Source organism: Archocentrus centrarchus, unplaced genomic scaffold (genome assembly GCF_007364275.1).
Source record: "Archocentrus centrarchus isolate MPI-CPG fArcCen1 unplaced genomic scaffold, fArcCen1 scaffold_32_ctg1, whole genome shotgun sequence".
In the NCBI taxonomy this organism is placed as follows: Eukaryota; Metazoa; Chordata; class Actinopteri; order Cichliformes; family Cichlidae; genus Archocentrus; species Archocentrus centrarchus.
This window is the reverse complement of record NW_022060260.1, coordinates 1,655,882-1,679,104: the sequence shown is the minus strand read 5'-3', so window position 1 is coordinate 1,679,104 and position 23,223 is coordinate 1,655,882. Positions and strand designations below refer to the sequence as shown.

Sequence of the window (23,223 nt, the reverse complement as noted above, 5' to 3'; positions counted from 1 at the left end):
CGCCTTCTTGGATGGTCTGTTAAAAATGCTCCAAAAGGCTCCAACAGCACAAACGCACTCCAGAGTCACAACTCAACTTTAAGCTGATGGTATGGGGGTGCATCAGAGGAACGGGCAGCTGGCACATCTGGAAAGGCTCCATCAGTGCTGAAAGGTGTATCCAGGTTTCATCATCCAGAGATGTCTCCTTCAGGGAAGGCCTTCATATTTCAGCAGGACGATGCTGAACCTCATCCTGCAGCTATTCCAGCAGCACGGCTTTGTAGCAGAAGAGTCTGAGTGCTGAACCAGCTGCAGTCCAGACCTTTGACCAGCTGAGAACATCTGGAGCATCAGGAACCCAAAAACAGGACAAAGCAGCCCCAGGACTGCTGAGCAGCTAGAATCCTCTATCAGACAGAACGGGACAACATTCCTCTCCCAAAGTCCGGCAGCTGCTCACCTCAGTTCCAGATGTTTATGGACTGATGTTAAAGCAGAGGGGATGCTGCACAGCTGGAAATATGGACCTGTAACAGCTTTAGAGACATGATGCTGCCATCAAACTCAACATGAGCTCAGATTTATATTCATTTGGTTCATTTTCCCACTTTAAACATTTGATATGTTGGGAATAAAATATGGGCTTATGAGATTTGTAAATCATTGCATTCTGTTATTTACATTTTTTGGAATTGAAGTTATGTGATGTTTCTGTTTTTCCAATTACTTTTGAAATCTTACACTACTGATCCATAAAGGCTTCAGTGCGCTCTCGGATGATTTTCAAAGCTGACCAACAAGAAAATTATGAGACACAATTGTAAGATTTTTGCAACCATTCATAATAAATCTGATGAGTTGTCAGTCGAGATGATGAAGGGTACTCACGCGGGAAGGAAAGCAATCTCAGTCCAGATGGACAAGGACTCAGAAATAACTTCATCTCAGTGGTGAGCAGTGTTGCACCATCATGTTTGGTTGCACGCCAGTTAGCAGCATTTTTCACCTATAAGGAGGCCTGTCTGGAACAAGAAATTGATGTATGAGTTTTTAAAGAGACAACTACTGCGATCCCACAGAGGCTGAGGCACCGGAGGCCGAACCGCAGGAGCATCAGTCAGCAAAACTGTTGAGCTGTCCAAGTAATCAAATTCTTCTTCATTAAAAGTTCATGTTATTTTGTCCACCTCCTGCTGGTCTGCACTCAGAGCAGCGTGTGCATCAGAGCTTCCCTCTCCGGTGTTTTGTAAAAGATGAAACCTTGATGGTGACAGGCCTGAGCTGCTCAGTGCACAGCAGGTGTGAGCACTTTCAACCCCACCGAGCGTAGAGTCACTGGCACGCATTTTTCAGTCATGCTCTCAACTGATTGGCTGGCTAATTGACTGGCTGTCAGTGTGACTGATGGCACTGCTGCTCAAACCCAACATATCCAAGGTAACGCACTGATGCGACACCTGAAACCCCCCAATCAGCATTTTTCAGTGAACAGAGTGAGCAGGAGAGTACCTATTTCATCTATCATTCTGATAGTAGGACTCAGTTCCCCCCGAGTCTCACTGTTGACACCATTCGAACCTTCTGAGAGTGAAACCACAACAGCTCGTGTGTGTGTGCTTTCCTAAGGAACTCATAATTACCTGTGTGGCTGTTACAAGGTCGGTTCACTGTAGCTGTCAGGTACTGTAGGTATATATAAAAGTGGGCTGGAACAGAAGTCAATAGATAATTAATTCAATCCGATGGGCAGGTTAATACTAAACGCTGTCACGCAAGTTCATTTTCCATGTGCTGCAGGCAGTTAACTCTCCACATGACCTCACCTGCACGCATCCTTTCTCCATCTCATTCCTTTCCTGTGTTCATGGTTCAGATGCCAGTAAAGTTGTGTTCGTGATATTTCAGCATGTAGCTAGCTCTTTAGAAGAGGTGTGAGCATAAATGGAGTAATATTTTAAGCTGAAGGTGCAGTGGCTGGTTGCCAGGGAAGAAAAAATATCAGCAGGCATACGTCATAATGTTACTGTCAGAGATGGAGAACGATGTAAGAAAGAGCAGACAGGAGAGGAAGATGAGGGTTTTTCCTCAGGAAAGGACTGCTCAACACGCAACAAGATGCGCTCTGTAAATTTAAAGCCTCTGATTCGTTTTAGATTCTTTAATCAGATGCTGGATCTGTGCATGCTGTGCTGCTGAAGTTATCTGGATATTTAATATTCTGAAATTTTTTTGAAAACCATAAATATTGCATGAAATTGGAAGGCAGGTTAAAGTGGGTAGTTTGCAGTCTGATAGCAAAGAGGTGATAGAAGTAGAACCTCCAGGAGTAAAGCTTTAAAACCCTTATTTGTGTGCAAAGTCAGGAAACTTTCTTTGAGATTTGAATATTTTGTACATGCAGTTGTTAATGTCCCATTAAGTTAATTTAAATAATGCTTCAAATAATTGTAGGGTCTTTACCTTATAAAGCACTTCGAGGTGATGTGTGGTGATTTGGTGCTATACAAATAAAATTGAATAGAACTGAATTTCAAATGTAAGCGTTCAGATGTTTCTGTGAGGGGGTGTGAGGAGTGAGGACCCAAATGCAGACACACAGACAGCAAACAGGGGTGAACTTAAAGTGAGTCTTTTATTGGGCTGAAAACCAGAGTGCAATTTGAAGAGGAACATAAAGACAAAGGGGAACAGAAGCTACGACTAAACTGGGGATAAACACTCAGGCTTGCAGCTAAGGACACAAGGAGACCTGGAAGCCACGAAGAGGAGATGAGCTGATGATACTGAGACAAAAGGGTGATTGGGGGAAGTGGAGACAGCTGGGGAAACACAGCTGAACTAAATTCCAAAGGACGAAGCAAGGAAGTAAAACTGAAAACAAAACACAAGAAACAAGAGGCTGACAAAATAAAAGAATGCAGGCTTGCCATAGAGAACACAGGGGAACAAGGAATTAAATAGATCTCACCAAGAACAGAACTCATAACTAAACTAAGAAGGCCTGAGGATACAAATGAACTCACACAGGAACAATAAAAAGGCACAAAACTCAAAACCACAGAAAGATCTAAATGCAGGGTCAGAGACCCAGGACCAGGACAGTTTTAATGTTTCAGCTGCTGAAACACTGAAACACTGAACCTTCATCTTTTTATTATTTCTCAGAGGTTCAATAAACACTTCAAAAAATTACCTGCCTGTACCAACCTGCTAGCATTAGCTGGCAACTAGCACACATCCAGATATCAACATGGCAAAAATAATCTGGAAATTATTTCATGGTTAAAATAATGATGTTCCTTAGCAGCACCTGTACAATCCCAGCTTCATGCTGGCAAGGCTGTGTGAAGCAGCTGTAATGGCTCATGTAACGCAGGTCTATAATCTGTAGAATGTAGTTGGCTAAATCCACAAGAGCAGGAAAACCCCCTCAGAAACAGCAGCAGCAGGTCAGCTGGTCACAGCCTGTCCACAAAGAAAATCTGAAACTCACAACAGAAATTATTCACTTATTTCTAAGTGAGTCATTTCCCCCGGCTGCCCAACTACACTGGAACTTAGGGTTCTCCCACCTGCCAGATTTCACTTTAACCCCTGCTCATGGCTTCCTGTATCTGAACCATTGCAGCCTGTGAGACTGTGTCCATGAAGACTCGGGATGGAGAGTTATTATTAATCTCTGTCTCTCCCCTCAGCAGATGACCCCCCCCCCCTCCTGAGCCTGGTTCTGATGGAGGTTTCTTCCTGTTAAAGGGAGTTTTTCCTTCCCACTGTCACCAAGTGCTGCTCATAGGGGGTCGTTTTGACTGTTGGGTTTTCTCTGTATTATCGTAGGTTACAATACCTTACAATAATTGTTGTAATTTAGTGCTATATAAATAAAACTGAACTGAATTATGATTCAGCAGAACTGGATGTTTGTTTCCATTTTTTCTCCTGCCACTATGGTGACTCTCAGGTTCCCAGTTTGCATCCCGTTGAAGTTGCGTTTGTTCGTACCTCTTTCTCCCTGTGCTCTTCAGCTTAACTGCCTCGTTTGGAGTCTTCTGGTTCAAGAAACAACGTACCCACAACCTGGCGACAGCTCAAGCAGCCCTGTTTCTCCTCCTCTCCACCACCTGGACCTCTGGGCATTAGCGACTCACACTCAGGCCGCCTGCTGCCTGGCCGCTCTCCTGTGAATACCCACCTGCCGGCCTAGTACTCCTTCCATACTCTGCCTCATCTCAAGAAAGACTTGATCGGTTTCACTTTTCACATCAACCAGTTACATCCACTTCCTGGACAATAAAGTAACTCACATTTTGTCCCTTGACAGAGCTCCCATGATCCCTCAGGCAGTAAAGCTGTTCAGACTCCCCAGCCACAAACCCTTGTTTAGTTATTTTCTTTGCAATAAAGTTCACTTAGTTAAAATCTGTGTGTGTGGAGTCTGCTTTGTGGGTCCACCCTGCCAAGCATTACTGAAAGCAAGATCCAAGATTCTGGACAGCATGGCGAGTATCAGAAAATCATTTTTAGATCCCGTCTGTCAGACCAGAGAAGGGGCGACACAGTTGCAAAGCACATACCTTTGCAGTCAGGCTCTGACTGTACACGACAGATTTAATAACATACACTTAATGCTCACAGCGCTGATATGACTGTGATGCTTTAGTGATGGAAAATCTTTCTCTTATACATGAGTTTAATTGAACTGGCCCAAAATATTCTGTGATTTAATCTTTGTTCTTCTCATTTATGGCAGATTGGCTTTCACGTCCTTCTAGCAAAACTGTAAATGGGATCTGCACAATCAGCAGCATGTGTCACACTTCATATGGAAATGCATGAAGCCCAGCCAGAATACTGCATACGGGTTAGTGTGAGAGAGCTTTGTATTTTTAAACAGTTGATTATATATTTTCATGTATTACTTATAAGATGGGCAGGAGGCAGAGCAGCTGCCCAGTAGCAGCACATCTTTGCCTTTACTTTAAATTCATGTGTCCTCCAGCTGAGGCAGGTGATGAAGGTGCTGATAGTGTGATCCTCTTGAGTCTTGAGCTTCCTGCAGGCAATTGTGGTGTAATGTCCCACGTGTTTTCCAGTAGAAAGAGAAAAACTGAAATGCCCAAATTGATATTTTTAATTAGCATTTAACTCGTTAATTGTGCCCAAAGTTTTCTTTTAACTTTGTCCCTGTTAAATCAGCCCTGTTCTGCTTTAGTCCTGGGCACCTGGTTTTGACAGCAGCTTCACTGCACGCTGTTAGTTTCACAGCTTTCTGTGCATCACATTAGATGGGAACTGGAACAGTGTGGATGAAAAGTGCTGTTATCCTTTAAATTATTCATTTTGATATTTGACACTAAAAAAGAGAAGCAAAGGCAAAATGTTGAGTTATCAAAATGGCAAAATGAATAAAAGCACCGCCTCAGTCATATTCTAATAAAGAGATGATTCACTATGTCAAACATACTCAAGCAGTAGTATAAAATTACTGTGAGCAGCAGGCTCCCATGGAACGGTGTCAGTTTGCAATAATCATGCAGATCTGACTGATTAAAAATCTACTTAAACTTTAATAAAGAAGAACAAAAACGTGATGTTCATCAGGGACATAAAAACTCGTTTTTCTGTCTTCTGGATGTTTTCCTGTCTCATTCATTCAGAGCGAGACGGACATGAAGGTCTTTTTCTCTGTTTCCAGCTGAATTTTTTGTTACTTTATAGACGCAGAGTTTGTTGAAGCCTTTCTGTTAGCAGGGTTAACATCAAAGGTCAACCTCCATGAGAGAGGAAATAAGACTTTAACACAACATGACCCTCAGCTGGGATCCAGAAAATTAAAGACAAAGACCTGATTTCTTGACCTTGATTGTGATGATACTGTTTATCTGCGTGCTTCTTCATCCACCTCAGAGCCTCTTCATTCTGTGTCTCATGATGCATTATGATTTATCTTTTCCTACTGATGGTCCTCCACAGCAAACTGAGGAGAGCTGCACTGCATCTGCTGCACAGACTGCCTGCTGACCTCTGCTCTGACTGAATGTAAACAGTAATTACACTTTCAGGTCACAGGACACTTCAGCATCAGCTGTCCTCTGAAAACTGCATCTTAATACTTTACTGCCTATAAATGAAACAAGCTACCAAAACTGTAACACTTAAAGGAACATTTCAAATGGTTTTATTTTTATCTGCACAGTTTTTCTGTCTGTCTGGATTTCTGTTTATGTTTCTGTAGACATGTCTCTCAATCTCAGTAAGACTACCTGTTTAAATAGAGCATTTAATAATAATAATATGATCGTCCTCTGGACCTTCTGTGAGGACCAGCTCAGTGGATAATTTCGCTTACTAAAGCAGATATTTGGCTTCATGTTTTTGCTACATTTACACTTTATTGCTGATCTAGAAATATGTGTCACGTATGACACACTGCAGTTTTATTAGCAGGAACACTTTTGTGTGTACTGCACACACCACTGTTTCAGCTGAACTCACACGATCTGCAAACATGGATGCTTTGCTGCATATCACATCATATATGTGAATTTTAACAAAAATAAACCTCCAGGAAAAAATTCCTTTTAGCAGGTGGTTCCTTCCTGTTCCTTCCCCTGTCTCTGTCTTTTTCCCCTTTGTCTGACAAAACAGATACTATAACATCAATCAATGAGTGAATAAATAAATGAATGGATGAGATGATGCAAGTAAACAGAAGATCCACTTTCCAGTCATCAATTCATCTGTTAGGGGAAAGATGTCATATGAAAGGCTCATTAAACCGAGGTGATTGGGTGGCATTCAGCAGCACCTGCAGATCTTTGAAGCTGTGCTCGAGGACCTTTGACCCACTGATCTTTGCACAACTCAGTTTGTAACGATGTGCTAGCTGCCATGTCAGAAACAGTAACTGTGTTGATGCTCCTCAGTGCTAAAGATACTGCGGCAGCAACTTTATTGACAAATGGGAACGAAAAAGGATGCAGGTTATGTAGGCCGGACCGCAGGGTGACATCACTCTCTGATTTGTTGAGTCTCCACGGTGTGTACACCAGAAAGAAGCTTGATATTATTATAATGTACTAACTGCATTTCAGATTTAATAATTCGTTATGTGAAGGTGTGTCAGGACACCGCTGCATATGGCGGGCAGAAACAGGACCCCGGTGCAGGACTCAATAAATGGTATGTAACTCAAAACAGCTTTTATTGCCAGACAATAAATACTAAAAGTATAAACACAAACGTGGCCGGGAAGGGCATCAGCTGGAAGCTTTCTGCCAGGAATCCATACAACATGAGGGAGAACGTGACAAAGAACAGGAGGAGGACGCAGACAATAAATACATAAGAGGTAATGAAGGGAAAGTGGACACAGCTGGGGAGAACAGGTGAGCTGAAACACACTAATGAGACTAAGGGAACAAGAAAAGGAAGAGAGAAAATAACTTAATCCCTCTAAAGAGGTAGAAACCCCACCCCCCACCCCCCCAATATCCCAAAAAACACAACAGTCCTGGGTGTAAGACCCAGGGAGCATGACAAGATTGCTCTACCCCACTTTAGCTTTGTGTTACAGGTTAATGACAATCATATTATGTGTGCAGCAGCATTAATGTTTCAGCTTCAGACTGCATCAGGTTACTCACGTCACCGCTTCAGCTAAAGACACACGAGTCACGTCATTCTGCAGCTGAGGTTTCCTGACTTGTAAAAACAGAAAAAAGGCAAATTAAAAAAACAATATTGTGTTCTATTAAATATTCAAACATTTGAAGTCTTGTTCTTACACAATTTTCTGTCATAATGTGAAAAAAACAATTTCACTGAAGCTTTTCATTACGTCCAGCTGCTTCATCTGTGTTCACACAGACAAATAAAGACGGAGCGTGTGCTGTGTTATTAAGGAGAGAGTTGACATGAAAACATTGGAATCTGCTGCAATGATCATGAAGCAGAAGATAATGAAGATGAGGGTCTAACAGGTGCTTCCTTTCATGTTTTCCCAGGACTGAGGGGTCCCTGCTTGAACCACTGGCCTTCTTGTCCCCAGCCTGCAGGCTCACTGTCTGACAGGTGGCCAGGTCCTCTCCTATCGATCTCTCTCCAGACTAACTGCAATAACTTCTGCCTCTAAACCATCATGCAGCCTGCTCAAAGAGGTCCTACCATTAATTAATGCTTCAATCTTAAATATGATCAATCCATCTTTATTAATGGGCTGCGTACCACAGGCCTTTAAGGTGGCAGTCTGTGAAAACAACATCAACATCTGTCCGTTATGCTGCAGTCACACCGCCATCAGAGAGATAACGCTGATGTTTCTGAAATTTTGGTGGGATTCCACATGCAGCAAAAACCGCAGAAATTTCAACCCTGGATCCAGAGTTTGGCTCTTTGTTGAAATAAAATCACACCAGAAAAAGAAGCAGTGACATTTATTTGTCAGTCAAATAAAGAGAAAAATGTGCAGAGAGAGTCAGCCAAGGACAGGAAGGACAGGAAAGATGGATGATGTTTGCTCAGAGATTTGCTGCAGGTCAGCAGATTCCCTAAAACTGCACAAACGGAGGTGTTGATTTCACAGAGGCATATATATTTGTTCCCCATATATATAAATATATATAAATCTCTGCTTACTGAAATACAGTCTGACCTACCCGCTAGCATTAGCTGGTAACTAGCACACAGCCAAATATGTCACAAAGTCAACATGACAAACAACCATCTGGTACAGTCTGTGTGAGTGTAAGCAAACCCTAACTAAGAATGACATAATGAGGTGTGCTCACACAGAGAATACATATTCTGCGCTGAGTGAAGGTCAGAAGGTCACAATAAATTATATATAATTTTAGTCTGTCTTATTGGAGGACTTAATGTGACACGCTGGAGTGGTTGGATTATAAAATATAAAAATAAATACTTTTCTCTGAGGTCGCTTCTGAAAGTTTGCCTTTGCCGCCTCTGTTACTGGAAATCATCTTTGCCTTTACGTTTTTGCCTGACCCTTTTTGTGGGTGTTACGGTAGGAGGCGGGTCCTGATGGAGCGTGGCTGGCCGGCTGGGCGTGTTTAGTTCGTGTGTGTGTGCGTGTGTGTGTCTGTGTGTGTGTGTGTGGTGCCCCGTCGGGCTCCTCTCTGCTGCTGCACGGCGCAGCACAGCTCAGCTCGGCCGGGAGGAGCGTCGCAGACAGACCGGGTGCAGAGGGACGGTGATCCGCATCCGCGCTGCGCACAAACCAAAGCGTTCGTGCGTTAAACGCGCAGCTCCGGCTGGATTTACTGCGTCGGCTGTAGCTGCTGCGAGGGAGGCAGAGCGGAGCCGGTGCAGCAGGAGGACGAGGAGGAGCGGAGGACTGAGAGAGAGGAGGCTGAGAGAGGAACGGGGAAACCGTCCGAGCACCGGGAGGGACCCCGCCCGGCCAGCGACCGTCACAGCTGTCAGCCAGGTAACACGGAGACTGCAGATGTGCGTGCGCACATATGTGTGGAAGAGTTTGTGGTGACTCTGTGATCTGTGGTGTCCCGTCTAATTCCATCAGACTGCTGGAGGGAAGCGGCTCCGTCCACCGCTTCTTTGTTAATTCATAACATCGCTTAATGTTGGACGGACTCTGCTCACATGTCAGGAGTTGGTTCAGATTATTGTTGTATTTTTGGTGGTGTCACATTAAAGAAAAAGGATCGCAGTATTTTAAATAAACTGATGAATCAATGAGGCAGTTTACAGAAACGTGTTCAGAGAACATTTCTGAAATATCAGCTTCTGTCTTTGTGGATTTTCTCATTATTTCCTTATTTATTTTCTCTCAGATAATCATCTCAGTGGTTTTAAGTCTGCACCGTTAAAACGTAATACTGCTTTATTATCTCTTGGCATTCGCTGTGTTTTTACTAAGACTTTTTATTCTATATTATTTAGGTTGTTTACATTTTATTAACATTTTTCTACTATATTCAGCTTCCTAAAATGTATTGTTTTGTTTCATTTTTACTTATTGAGCAGTCGTTTGTACCTTTTTCACTTTCTCTTTTCTTCTGAGTAATTTTTACCTTGTAGAGTTCTTTTGTTCCATCAGATTATATTTTATTCAACTACTTTGTGAAGCTGTTTTTTTATTCTGTTGGTTGTCTTTAATGTTTTGGCTGCTCTGATGGGAATTTCACAACTTTTTAGATAAATAATGGAAAAAAACGGATTGATCCATACAGAAAAATGTTAACAATCAATCAAATCGATTAATAATCAATAAAATTGGTCCTGCAGGGATGCAGTTCATGTCTCTCAGTAACCATCGAACTGCAAACATATTAGGCAGATCTCCTCAGTGTGTGGTGGTCGGGTTGAGGTGTGGACCTCCTCCACCTTAAGGAAATGTTGCCCCCTGTAGGTCCTCTTCCCTCCGTGACCAACACACTTAAAGCAGAAAGAGTTTGTGTGTTTGTCACTGAATAAGATCCTTAATTGTTGTTTCGGTGAGTCTATAGAAGAGTGAGCTGCCGTGTGTGTGGTGTATAGTGTGAGTCTATAGTCCTGTAGTGTAATCCTGATCAGGGGGTAATGTTTTCTCCGGGGATTGCTCCCCGGCCGATAATGGAGCCGTTGCTTCAGAGCTGCTAATGAACCGCAGGTCTGTTATCTCAGCAGCCATAAAGTGATGCTGGTGTTGAGTTTGATGATACAGCGGGGTGAAGGGGAGGGGAAGGCTTCCAGGGTGAGTCACTGCTGGAACATCGCAGAGGTGGGCAAAGTGGCCAAAATATCATATGACAATTGTTTGGATCAAATTATGATCCATGATGCGAGTCATGACTCTCTCCACAGTTTGTTTCTCACAATCTTTCAGTTGATTAATTGGCTGGGATACAAAGACCGTCACATCAAGTTAAGGCTAAGACTCCAACTCAGAAACATCTGATCCTATTTTACTTTGTTTTTATTTTGAAGCTTCTGACAGGAAGCTGTGAGTTGAGCATCCAGTTGGTTGGCATTATAATTGTGTTACAAGCAGTCAAGCTTTGCTTTATTCCTATTCAGGCGGTTGTATCTCCTGACTCCTGATGTTGCCTCTCCTCCCTGTCCTGTGCTGGCTCATTCTTCAGTGTTTTTCTCGGTCACTTCCTGCGCTGCTCTTACGTACTGTAGGGGATTCGTGGTCTGCCTCTTCTGTTACCCACTGGGCTGTGGCATTCGGGCCTTACTGGTGGATTATGGTATCTCGGAGTTTTCAAAGCCAGTGGCCAAGAGTGTGAAATTGTCTGGAGATGAGTACATATGTGAGGGGTGACTCTTTTCAATACTGCCTTGTTGGTCTGTTCTCTCGATACCCAGCATGATACAGAAACAGCTTGTAGCAAATAGGTTCAGCTGGTTCTTCATGCACTGATTCAGAGTCCAGCTCTCTGCTGGAGACTAGACAACACCCTAGCTTCCAAAACTTCATCTGCCTGGTTCTGCTGGAGGTTTCTTCCTGTTAAAAGGGAGTTTTTCCTTCCCACTGTCACCAAGTGCTGCTCATAGAGGGTCGTTTTGACTGTTGGAGTCTTTATTATTGTAGGGTCTTTACCTACAATATAAAGCACCTTGAGGTGATTGTTGCCATTTGGCGTTATATAAATAAAATTGAATCTTTGTGCATTGTTCAGGCAGAGCAAATTAATAAATAAATAAACAGCTATGTGCATATAAACATGAAATTTGAGGTCTGTTGGCAATCCCCTTTATATCAGGTAGCATCTGAGCCGGTATGGCTTTAGTCATGTTCAGAGGTAGGCTGGGTTAGTATCCTTTGGCAAGATACTGAAACCTGAGTTTTCCTCGATGCAGCCATCAGGTGTGAGTGTGTGAATGTTGGGTTAAAAGTGCTTAGACGTAGACAAATGTATGAATGAGGTTTGTAGCTGTTTAAGTACCAGTCAGTTTACCATTTGAGCAGACTTTGGGTGCATGTTCAAACTGTCAGCGATCATCTGAAAATTATTTCACATTTTTGGAAGTTTGTAAATGTGTCTGGTGGGTGGCACAGGAAGCCTCGGCTCAGGTATCACCCACAGACAGTATAAAACATGGAGGCGGCTGTGATAAAGTCTCATTATGAAGCTCTGACCTGAGAGTTTTTGGCATCTCCATCCTAGTGTTTTGTTACAAGCGTCTGGTGGATCTGACTGAAACCACTGTACGCTCATTGGCTAATGATATGTGACTGGCAAGTCATGAATGAATTAGAATATTGCAGGTAATCCTGCTTTTTGACTCCAACAGCGACCATAATTTACAAAGAGAGAGTCATAATTTATTCAGTGAGATATGAAACTAGTTACTGAGCCCATAACTTCATCAGCAAAGTGTTTACTGAGGTCACAGAGAGGCTCCTCAGGCTGCTTGTGTTGAAAAATTTGACCAAAAAACTAAAACTGAAGACATTTAATGTTTATTTATATTTTATTTTAGTTAGTTATATAAGTGCACAATTTGGGAAAGTCCTGCTGGATATCTACACTCATATGGACTGGGTAATGTCTTAGGAATGAAAGGATGCCACATTGATGGAAATGAAAGCTGTCAACCTACAGTGGCTGAATTCAAAGACACCCCCAAAATCAAAGTGAAAAAATTATGCGACATTTGACCAGAATTTCATTGCAGCAACTCAAAATGATCCTCAGTAGTTTCTGTGGCCCCCACGTGCTTGTATCCATGCCTGCCATCATCGGGGCTCCTAATGAGATGATGGATGGTGTCCTGGAGGATCTCCTCCCAGATCTGGAGCAGGACAGTCTGAGGTGCAGCCTGGCAGTGCTGGATGGACCAAAACATAATGTCCCAGAGGTGTTCTGTTGGATTTAGGTCAGTGTGGGGGCCAGTCAGTGGTATCAGTCCCTTCATCCTCCAGGAACTGCCTGCATATTCTCACCACATGAGGCCGGGCATTGTTGTGCACCAGGAGGAACCCAGGACCCACTGCAGCAGCCCACTGCCTCCCCAGACCATCACTGACCCACCACCAAATCGGTCATGCTGAACGATGTTACAGGCAGCGTGATGTTCTCCCCGGCTTCTCCAGACCCTTTCACATCTGTCACATGTGCTCAGGGTGAACCTGCTCTCATCTGTGACAAATGCCAATCGGGCACCCAAAAACTGCTCAAATGTTAAATCGACTGGTACCTACAGCGCCTACTAGAGGACGTCGGGCCCTCAGGCCGCCCTCATGAAGTCTGTTTCTGATTGTTTGATCAGAGACATTCACACCAGTGGCTGCTGGAGGTCACTGTGTAGCTCTGCAGTGCTCATCCTGTTCCTCCTGCTCAAAGGAACAGATCCTGAGACTGTGCTGGGAGACACAGCAAACCTTCTGCCAATGACACGTATTGATGTGCCATCCTGGAGGAGTTGGACTACCTGTGCAGCCTCTGTAGAGTCCAGGTATGACCTCATGCTACCAGCAGTGACTCTGACCCTAGCCAAATGCAGAACTAGTGAAGAACAGTCAGAAAAGATGAGGAGGGGAAAATGTGAGCGTCCTCCACCTGTAAACTATCCCTGTTTGGGGGGCGTCTCATTGTTGCCCCTCTAGTGCACATGTTGGTAATTTGATGTTAATTTCTCAGTATCACAGAGGTTTACCTGACTGATGCTGAACTCTGATGTGTTCCTTTATTTCTTGACCTGTGTGTTTGAGTAACTAAAATGCTTTTTCACAGAGGTTCTTAGTTTCATTTTTTTTTCACTAAAACTGTGACACACAGAAACACATTCTGCCACGTCAGAGGACATTTCTTTGACTTATTTTCTTTTCCTAAAGACTTTAATCTAACCTAACATGTTATAAGACAGGATAAGGTAAGGTAAATTAATCCTTTATTATTTTCCCCGTGGAGAAATTAGATTTTACAGCAAAAATGCCACAATTAGATAAAATGTAGACAAAGTATTAAAAAAATTAATAAACCCGTTAAATAGTTGTTGCATAGTTGTGATATCCATTTACAATTTGTTTATTTTTTGCATAAGTAATAATTGCAATATTTGCACTGTAATAGTGCACATATGTCTTTGTGGTCTAATTTAAAGCTTTAATCAGGTCTCAATAATTGAATAAGCTCTGTTATTGGGGCTTGTCATCAACCCTTTATCTCCAATAGGAAGGTAGGTCAGATTTATAGATTTATGTCCCCACAACATGAGTAATTCACAAACAGCAGACCTCCTCTGCTGATGGAGCAGGTGTGGTGTCTGTAATTTATGGCTCTAATGGTGCAAACACGCAGCAAAGGTGAAGGTATCTCGTTAGTTTGACAGATCTACGACACACAGAACAGTCTCAGATGAATGAAGGCATGTATGGTTTTATGTTTTCTGTGTGTGTGTGTGTGTGTGTGTGTGTGTGTGTGTGTGTGTGTGTGTGTGTGTACATACAGAGTTGCATATGCTCATGCATATTCAAATCTCAATTTGGGTCTGTGTCCATCATGCAGGTTTGTGTGTGTGTGTGTGTGTGTGTGTGTGTGTGTGTGTGTGTGTGTGTGTGTGTGTGTGTGTGTGTGTGTGTGTGTTTGCTGCTCAGTCTCTGGGTGAATGAGTAGAGAGGGGATACTCTGGGGAGATGGAGGGAGTGAACAAGGAGAAGCTGGAGGAGGAGTAGGAGGACTTCTCTCCGGTGTTTTTCCTGCTCTAATTTGCTTTGACAGCAGCTCCTCTGCCTCAGACTCCGAACAAGCCTTTACGCTGAAGCGAGAGTGAGTGTGAAGTATTCCCACTGTCTCTCTAACATGCTGTAATTGGTGATGCTACAGTAACTGTATAGATCAGGGTAGTTCTGTAGTTTCACTACAAACTTTCTGTTGTATTTTCTGCTCTTGCTAATTATCCAATATCCCTGCTGTGCATTAGAAACCAAACAATACACGAGTTGAATAATTAGGGCAGCTTGGGCTCTTTGTTATTGTTAAAGTGAATTCAAACTGTTTCCTGTTTCCTCTTGTGCTGCGAATCCTCGTAAACAAAATATTTTGCAACACAGGATAACGCTGAAGGAAAGATCAGTCCAAACAAAGTTTGAACCTGCACGGCTGAAACTGAGGAAGCTCCAAAAGCTGCAGTTCCTCTGCAGTCCAGCAGAGGCAGCAGTGAGTCAGTCCCCATAGACTCCCATGTTAAAACTTGTTACAGCTGATACAGAAACTCCTTTGGTCTCTGTAGATCATTTACCCCTTCATAACAGCTGCACGGGGGGAGGATGTTTCTATAACTCACCTGCTTACATTGGCTTAAAATTTGGATTATTAGGGGTGTGGCCTCTTTAACTGACAGGTGGGTGGTGACAGAGGTGGCTGTAGCTGCTAGCTTTCTGTTAGGCTTCCCCTCAGCTAACTGGAGTCCCTGAACTGGACCTCTGGACCGTGTTTGTACTTTTGGAGCCTTTTTAATGCAATTATGTGACCAAATTATCCAATTTGTTCATGTAAATGGGGAGTCTTCTTCACACACTAAGGTTAATTATGGAGTTCCACAGGGTTCTGTGCTAGGACCAATTCTATTTACATTATACATGCTTCCCTTAGGCAGTATTATTAGAAAGCATTGCATCAGTTTTCATTGTTATGCAGATGATACTCAGCTTTACCTATCAATGAAGCCAGATGACACACATCAATTAGTTAAGCTGCAGGAATGTCTTAAAGACATTAAGGCCTGGATGACCTCTAATATCCTGCTTCTAAATTCAGATAAAACTGAAATTCTTGTACTCGGCCCCACAAATCTTAGAAACATGGTGTCAAACCAGATACTTACTCTGGATGGCATTACTTTGGCCTCCAGTAACACTGTGAGAAATCTTGGAGTCATTTTTGACCAGGATATGTCCTTCAATGCACATATTAAACAAATATGTAGGACCGCTTTTTTGCATTTGTGCAATATTTCTAAAATTAGAAACATCCTTTCTCAGAGTGATGCTGAAAAGCTAATTCATGCATTTATTACTTCTAGGCTGGACTATTGTAATTCATTATTATCAGGCTGTCCTAAAAGCTCCCTGAAAAGCCTTCAGCTGATCCAAAATGCTGCAGCTAGAGTACTGACAGGGACTAGAAAGAGAGAGCAGATTTCTCCCATATTGGCTTCTCTTCATTGGCTCCCTGTTAAATCTAGAATAGAATTTAAAATCCTTCTCCTCACATACAAGGTCTTGAATAATCAGGTGAAGGGCGGGTATTTAAGCAGGTGTGTAGCATTTCCTAATTAAGTCTGAAGAAGGGCATTGCAGCCCTACGTTACTTTCTGAAATACCGATGGATTAAAATATTTCCAGGAGCTTGTTGGTGTGCGGACCTCCTCCTTTTTCCTTCAATAATCAGGCCCCATCTTATCTCAAAGACCTCATAGTACCATATCACCCCAACAGAGCACTTCACTCTCAGACTGCTGGCTTACTTGTGGTTCCTAGGATACTTAAGAGTAGAATGGGAGGCAGAGCCTTCAGCTTTCAGGCCCCTCTTCTGTGGAACCAGCTCCCAGCTTGGATTCAGGAGACAGACACCCTCTCTATTTTTAAGATTAGGCTTAAAACATTCCTTTATGATCAAGCTTATAGTTAGGGCTGGATCAGGTGACCCTGAACCCTCCCTTAGTTATGCTGCAAAAGGCCTAGTCTGCTGGGGGGTTCCCATGATGCACTCTGCGCTTAATCATTAGTTATTATTAATCTCTGTCTCTCCCCTCTCAGCAGATGACCCCCCCTCCCTGAGCCTGGTTCTGCTGGAGGTTTCTTCCTGTTAAAAGGGAGTTTTTCCTTCCCACTGTCACCAGGTGCTGCTCATAGGGGGTCGTTCTGATTGTTGGGTTGAGGCGATGGTTTGTTGTGATTTGATGCTATTTAAATAAAATTGAACTGAATTGAATAAAATAATCCACATGCCTTCTGTCCACCTGAGTCAGTGTGTTGTGTTTTTGTTGAATTCTTTATTTTAAATGGACTTCTTAATTGTCACTTACCTGAAGCCAGTTATCTGACAAATGGGGGCTCATATCCAGACTTGTTGGTAAGGTTAGCACTTGGGTCAGTGTTAATGACCTGCATGGTTTGGGAATTTTAAACTGAGTTGAACTGCTTTTCCTGGCAGGAGTGAGTTTAGTGGGGTCAGAGAACCAGGGGAAGTGCCATGAAGTAATAAAGTTTGAGTGGTGTACAAACATGTTGTTTTTGGGGTTTTTCAGCAATGTTAAAACATAACTGTGCAATAATTTCTTAATATAACAAAGAACATTTCTTATGTCACTTGCATTAAAGTTGAAGTAAAATCCTCAAACTGACAGCCACCTCCTAAAAAAACACTGTCACCTGCCTGATGACACGCTGCAGGTGTGTGTTTGTCTTGTCGTGCACGCTGTCATTTCAGCTTATCTTTTTTCCATGCAGGCAGAGTGATTATTAGGCTTCAGACAGACCTCTGCTTTGACGTTTGCCAGACTAACACACATGCAAATTAGTGCACCTACACATAAAACTGTTGTCCCTCCATTGGCTTCCATTCAAAGGTTTTTCTTTAAGCACTTTGTACAATAAAATGAGCACAAATAAGTATATCCAGCAAACCTTTTGATGTGGAATAATTGTCAGGTGACCATCTGCTAGACACCCTTTTTGAACATCATCTTTCTTGGGCTTTGTAGTACTCAAGAACTGTTACATCCCCAGATAAAGAAAGCAAATGAAACACATGATTAACTACTGATTTGGTTATGAAATGGTTGTGATGCACAGACTTACTGGATGCTCATTTTTACATATTCACAGCACTTATGCCATTCTCATATGTCGTCACGCACGTGCACTCTTACTGTGTGTTTGCTCTTACTCTTCAGATCATGAAGTCATGCCATCAAGACTCCTTTTCAGTGGTTTATCTTTTCTTACTCTCATAACTGAGTGTTTTGTTTGTAATCAATAAAAGGATAACAAAAAACAATTCCTCCTGTGAGACGAGCGTTCAGGTGAAGTTCAATAAGGGCGTCCAGCAGACAGGGAGGTTACACTTCTGACAGCTTTCATTTTGAAGCTGTTTTTCAAGCAGAACTCAACATCAAGAAAAACACAGTCAGATGACAGTTATTCACCGTGAGGAATTATCCTTTATCGATTAGTACGAAATGAAAGAAACAACATTCTTACAGAGAATTCGTGAGCATACTGAACACTGCAGGTTTATAACACCAGGGGACAGAAAGGTGACAGCTGTGACCCTCCTATCAGGAGAGCTCAGTTTATTGAATGTTAATTTGGCTTTTTATTAAACCAAAATAATTAAGAAAATATGAAAATTGTGCTTGTTTTGAAAAAATTCTTTTAATTTGCCTTCGGAATATCTTTCCTTTCCTTTAAACCCCCCCATAAAAGTCTAAGTTCATGTTCACGTGCATGTTGTGTCTGACCATATCCATTTCACAGCCAGATTAGTTGTTTATCAAACGGTCTATTAAAAAAAGACACATTTCGCTTTGCTTTCTTTATTGGAATAATCTCATTGAAATTTCTTACTGAGTTTCTTACTTCAGAATCAGAATCAGAAGGTTTTTTTATTGCCATATGGGTGAACAGGTTCACAGCATTAGGAAATTGCTGCGGTACTTCGTGCTTACAGAAAAAACAAATAAGTATAAAAACTATAAGACAATATACAAGTATACAAATTGCAAATATACAGAGATATTAGAACTATAACTATAACACAATATTACAAAATTACAAAATATACAGTGCAGAGACTAATTAAAAGATAAAAGAATGTAAACTATATTCCAGTACTTATTGTGTAAAAAGCATTTATGCCATCAGTCTGAAGCATGTTTTCTGGGTGTGACTGATGAACATCAGCACAGGTTTAGTTAGAAGTGGGGCAGCGCACTCCTGCAGCAGATGGATGATGGGGAGGTTGAGGGTAAACGCTTAGAAGAGATGGACGAGGTGAGGGCGGCAGATGAGGGAATGACATTGCTGTGACAGATAGCTGTGGGACAGAGGATAGTATGTCATCATGTAGCGCCCTATGGGCGTCATATGTCAGCTGTCACAGCAGTATGGTTACACCGTCCACCCTCTCAGCTGCAATTCTTCTCTGTCCACCCCGGACAGTTTTCTCCGGGAGATTAAAGTAAGGCCTGCAAACTGATTTGTGCGCCGTGCAGTGAAATCAAAATTCATTGTGACATCGCATTAGCTTTTAAAGGAATCTCACCTGAAACCCTGATGTTGGATGTCTCTTACAGGGTTCCACATACTGATGAGAAAACTCCATGATGGGGCTGGATGGTAAATCTGAAACATTCCCAAAAGCATTTTTGGTCTGCTTGGCACATTTTTGATGATGCTGATGATGTGAGGGCAATGGCAGAACCTTCAGTTGGTCTTTTTGAGGTAGTCCTTCATTATTTTGTTGTAGAAGCTCTCCTCCTTTCATTTTATTTATTTATTTTTTTTTTTACAGAAGTGGTCATGTTTCTTTAGTTTTTGCTGATCATTAAAACCATTCGTCCTTCCTGTGCCACAAGCTGCAACAGTTTAGAAAGGTTGGAATTCTGCATCACCCGGTCTCATCTTCAGACGACTCTGAACAAACCCTAACCTGCTGTCTCTGTGCCCAGCTGTTCAGTATTGTGTTGCCTCATTTGCTGAAAGTTGAAGTCAGCTACTTCATGCAAATCAGGTGTCTCAAGTGTTGTTGTGCTTCTGGAAACTTCTGAAAATCTTTGAAACTCACTCTTGTCAGTTTAAAATGAAGACAGATTCAGTAACTGTGTGTCTTATTTCTCCTGGATTTACATTTCTTCTCTCAAATGTAAATCCAGAAGCAGATATCCCAAAGAAAGTGTTCTTCCAATCAGGTGCAGCTTTTGCATGGTTGAAGGAGTGCTAGGAGTCAATGAGTGCCTGTCAGTCATCTATTGTTACTGCCCAGTGACTTGCCCAGCAAGCGTCCAGTACAGGATATGATAAAACACCCATGTGGAAACAGACTGTCGGACCTTAAAAGCTCATTAAGGTCTGAGACCATGGAAAAGTTTTATCTGAGAGAGTCACTTCATACTTCTTTTTTGCTGCCAGAACAAAAATAAAACACTGTCTAACATGTTTTATCAACTTTACAACTCTTGGAAATCGGGTTGTCCATAAAATAAAGTCAAATTCTTCAGTAATAAAAATATCAGAAATATCAGCAGATGTTCAGAGAGGTGGAACAGAGTAAAATTAAACCTCCAACATGTTTGGCGCTTGTGATGGATGGTTTACCCACTTTGCATCTTTCCTAGAGCTCAGCAATTAGTTTGAGTGTGATCTCATCATAACTTGAAGGAAGGATGGACTGAGACAATAAGATCCATCCATCCTCCTCTGTTAACCTCAAGTCAGGTGATGGTGGTAGCAGACTAAGCAGGTATTCCTAAGCAAGATTTTCCACTTCCTCCTGTGGCTTCCCAATGCTCCCAGTGAGTTCTGGGTCTACCTCAGGTCTCCATCTTGCTGGGTGTGCTTGGAAGACTTTCAAGGGGAGAAGCCAAGGTGGCATGATGTTTGAGCTCCTCATCTCGAAGGCTGAGCCCAGAGGTCCCACAGAGAAAACTGATTTTGACCGCTTGTATCCGCGACCTCGGTTACTGTCCAGAGTTCATGACCAGAGCTGTGTGTTGGAACATATATTGACCATTTTCACCTTCCTGCTCATCTCTCTTAGTCTTACAGCACCTGCATTATACTGCAGATATTCTGTTAATGAGCCAGTTCATCTCATGCTCCACCTTCCCACACTGTAAAACCTGACAAGTCAAGTTAACTCAAATGGTTTGGGGAAACTGATTGCACAAATAGATTTAAGTTTTGTAACTCAAACTATTTGAGTTTATTTAATTACGTGATTAGAGTATTATGAACCCTAAGCAATTATGATAAGGTAGCTCAAATGGATATGTTTATTAGCTCATTTTATTTAGTATGTTGCAACTTAAATCATTAACTATGTTGGACTAAAATACTGTATTTATTCACACTTATTTAAAAGTGTTACATGTTCATATTCAAATTAAGTTTAATTAACTTGAATGGTTCTTATTTAAACAACTTAAAAGTCTAATAGAGTTACTCAATCCAACTGGGGAAACCGATTGCACCAAACTGTATGAGTAGCATTAACACAACAAACTGACTTTTTCCATTGAGATTTTATTAACGGAAAAATGTAGCTTCAAACATAAAATAAGGCTACAAAAGCCATTATCAAACAAAACTTGGTCTTTTAAACCTGACACTTTGAATAATACATAAAACATTTGTTTATTATTCAATTTTCTAAATGATTATAAAACATTGCTTTAGGTGTACATCAATAAATTTGAATACTGTACAAAGTGAGAATAATTTAAATTTTTTAGAAGCAAATGAGTTTAGTTGTCATTAACTATCAGCCATAACCATCACAATTTTAAGATAAATTTTGATTAACGATTGTTACTTTACTTGTGCACAATATTCTGATGTACTGACATACACCTACAGCAAATGGAAGTACAGCTGAACTACAAGGATGTCTGTAACAACAATTATCCATGCATAATGTAAGAATGCATCATTTCAGTTGAACAATGTAAATGTAAAACAGTTTGCACAAAGATATGTGGCTTTTCAACTGCTTTGCCCAAACCTCAAAATCAAAATGGCAAGCACTTATCTCACAACTCAAAAATAAGGATTCTAAATATAAATTTTGACTAATTATCAATTATTTTTTTGCTTTCAAATGTACTGACATGAATCTATAGTAAATACAAATATAGCTAAGATGTACAAGGATCTCAATAACTAAATGCTAAGAATGCATCAAATTAGCTAAAAAATATAGACTGCATGGAAAAAAAATACTCAGATACTTGTGGCTTCTCAGTTGTTTGCCTTAAAATCAGAATCACAACAGAAATGTCAAGTATTCATTTGAACTTTTTCCTTAGTTTTAGTTTTATGCATATTGCCTACTTTAGAAAGCTTATCACCTGAACAAATAGAACTATTGACTTTAAGATATTCACCACTGATTCCTGGACAAGCATGAATGTACTAACCTGTGAACAACAAACCCCATCTACACCAGCTCATTTTTCAGTGTCTGCAACTTTGGTTTAAGTTGCTTTCTCTCATCGTTGAGCTTCAGCAACACTACTTGAATGAACTCAAAAAAGCTAATGCACTTCACAGGATAGCTCAGATGTAGAGCATAGATTAGCCCAAACAAACACACCAGTGCATCAGTCCATGAGTGATGAGTCATTACAACCTGATCCTCAAGCACAATGAACACTTGGCGTGGTGAGAAAGGAACTCCAGCAGGCACCTCTTCTTCATCCATATCAGCAACCAGAGCAACTGCACCTTCATGGAACTCCATTTCATCCTGAAATGTCACACAGTTTGCAAAATTATTGATCAATAATATCCATGTCAAAGACAAAGGTGAGAATAAATACACATTGTCAGCTACCTTTTACTTTTTTTTTTTTTAATTTATTCATTACAACCTTTTTTTTATTCCAATGGGCAAATTATTGTATTCCCCAAGTATAGCATACCTTGCATGTTTTGAAAATGCCTGAAGAATCCTCTTTGAGGTAAATGGGTAGGCCAGCCAGGGCTGCTGTTCTTGTTGCATGAATGTCGTTTTTGTCCTTAAAGGATAAAAAAATAAATAAAACATGACAATGGGAACTATCATGCTAACAGTAAAGTGAATGTATTTTTTAACTACCTGTTTCTCATATGCCAACATAAGCTGGTCCATCTTTTCACCAACCCGTCCAGTTTTCTTCTTTTTGTAAAGTCCAATCAGCTTAGGAGCATATTCATCCAATGCAGCATAAAACACGTGTGGCAGATGCTGATTGGTAATCCGGTGAAATTCACAGTAGAGCTGAGGAGAATTAGCACAAAGGGATAAAATGAAAAAAACATTGCGTACTTGACAAGCACTACATTTAAATAATTGCACTTACCTGTGTCTCACAAAAGAGTGCTGGCCATCTTTCCTTAAGTTCTGACACAGGAGGAGAAGTTGTGATGATCTCTTCACGCCGGAGGGCAAAGGTGCGCATCATGTGTTGATGAATAAGAGGGATGGCTCTTTCACCAGAGGTCTTCTGGAACTCCTCAACCATCTCAACCATCCTGGTCTCCAGAGACTCCCTTGTTTCTCCAGAAGGATA

General features: G+C 41.6%; 2 protein-coding genes across 2 annotated transcripts in view; one reads left to right on the top strand and one right to left on the bottom strand.

Annotated features, from left to right (window-relative positions):
• Positions 1-9,159: 9,159 nt before the first annotated feature.
• The window catches only part of dok4 (docking protein 4), an 85,062-nt gene continuing 70,998 nt past the window's right edge, over positions 9,160-23,223 (top strand). Inside the window, exon 1 of the mRNA XM_030724140.1 lies at positions 9,160-9,427. The gene's annotated coding sequence lies outside the window, so the exon portion shown is untranslated. The remainder of the gene's footprint in view (positions 9,428-23,223) is intronic.
• On the bottom strand, positions 21,350-23,177 carry LOC115776441 (uncharacterized). The gene is made up of 4 exons (XM_030724141.1): positions 23,014-23,177; positions 22,770-22,931; positions 22,594-22,689; positions 21,350-22,418 (listed from the first exon to the last, which is right to left on the bottom strand). Exons 1-4 carry the CDS (start codon positions 23,173-23,175, stop codon positions 22,110-22,112), a joined length of 729 nt encoding a protein of 242 aa, XP_030580001.1. The 5' UTR covers positions 23,176-23,177; the 3' UTR covers positions 21,350-22,109.

Bases quoted from the DNA above. Each gene is read 5' to 3' on its own strand.
- LOC115776441 (XM_030724141.1), bottom strand. From the start codon at position 23,175: ATGGTTGAGGAGTTCCAGAAGACCTCTGGTGAAAGAGCCATCCCTCTT. The intron at 22,932-23,013 runs GTAAGTGCAATT...AATTCTCCTCAG, and splicing joins CACTCTTTTGTGAGACACAG to CTCTACTGTGAATTTCACCG. The intron at 22,419-22,593 runs GTATGCTATACT...GTGACATTTCAG, and splicing joins GCATTTTCAAAACATGCAAG to GATGAAATGGAGTTCCATGA.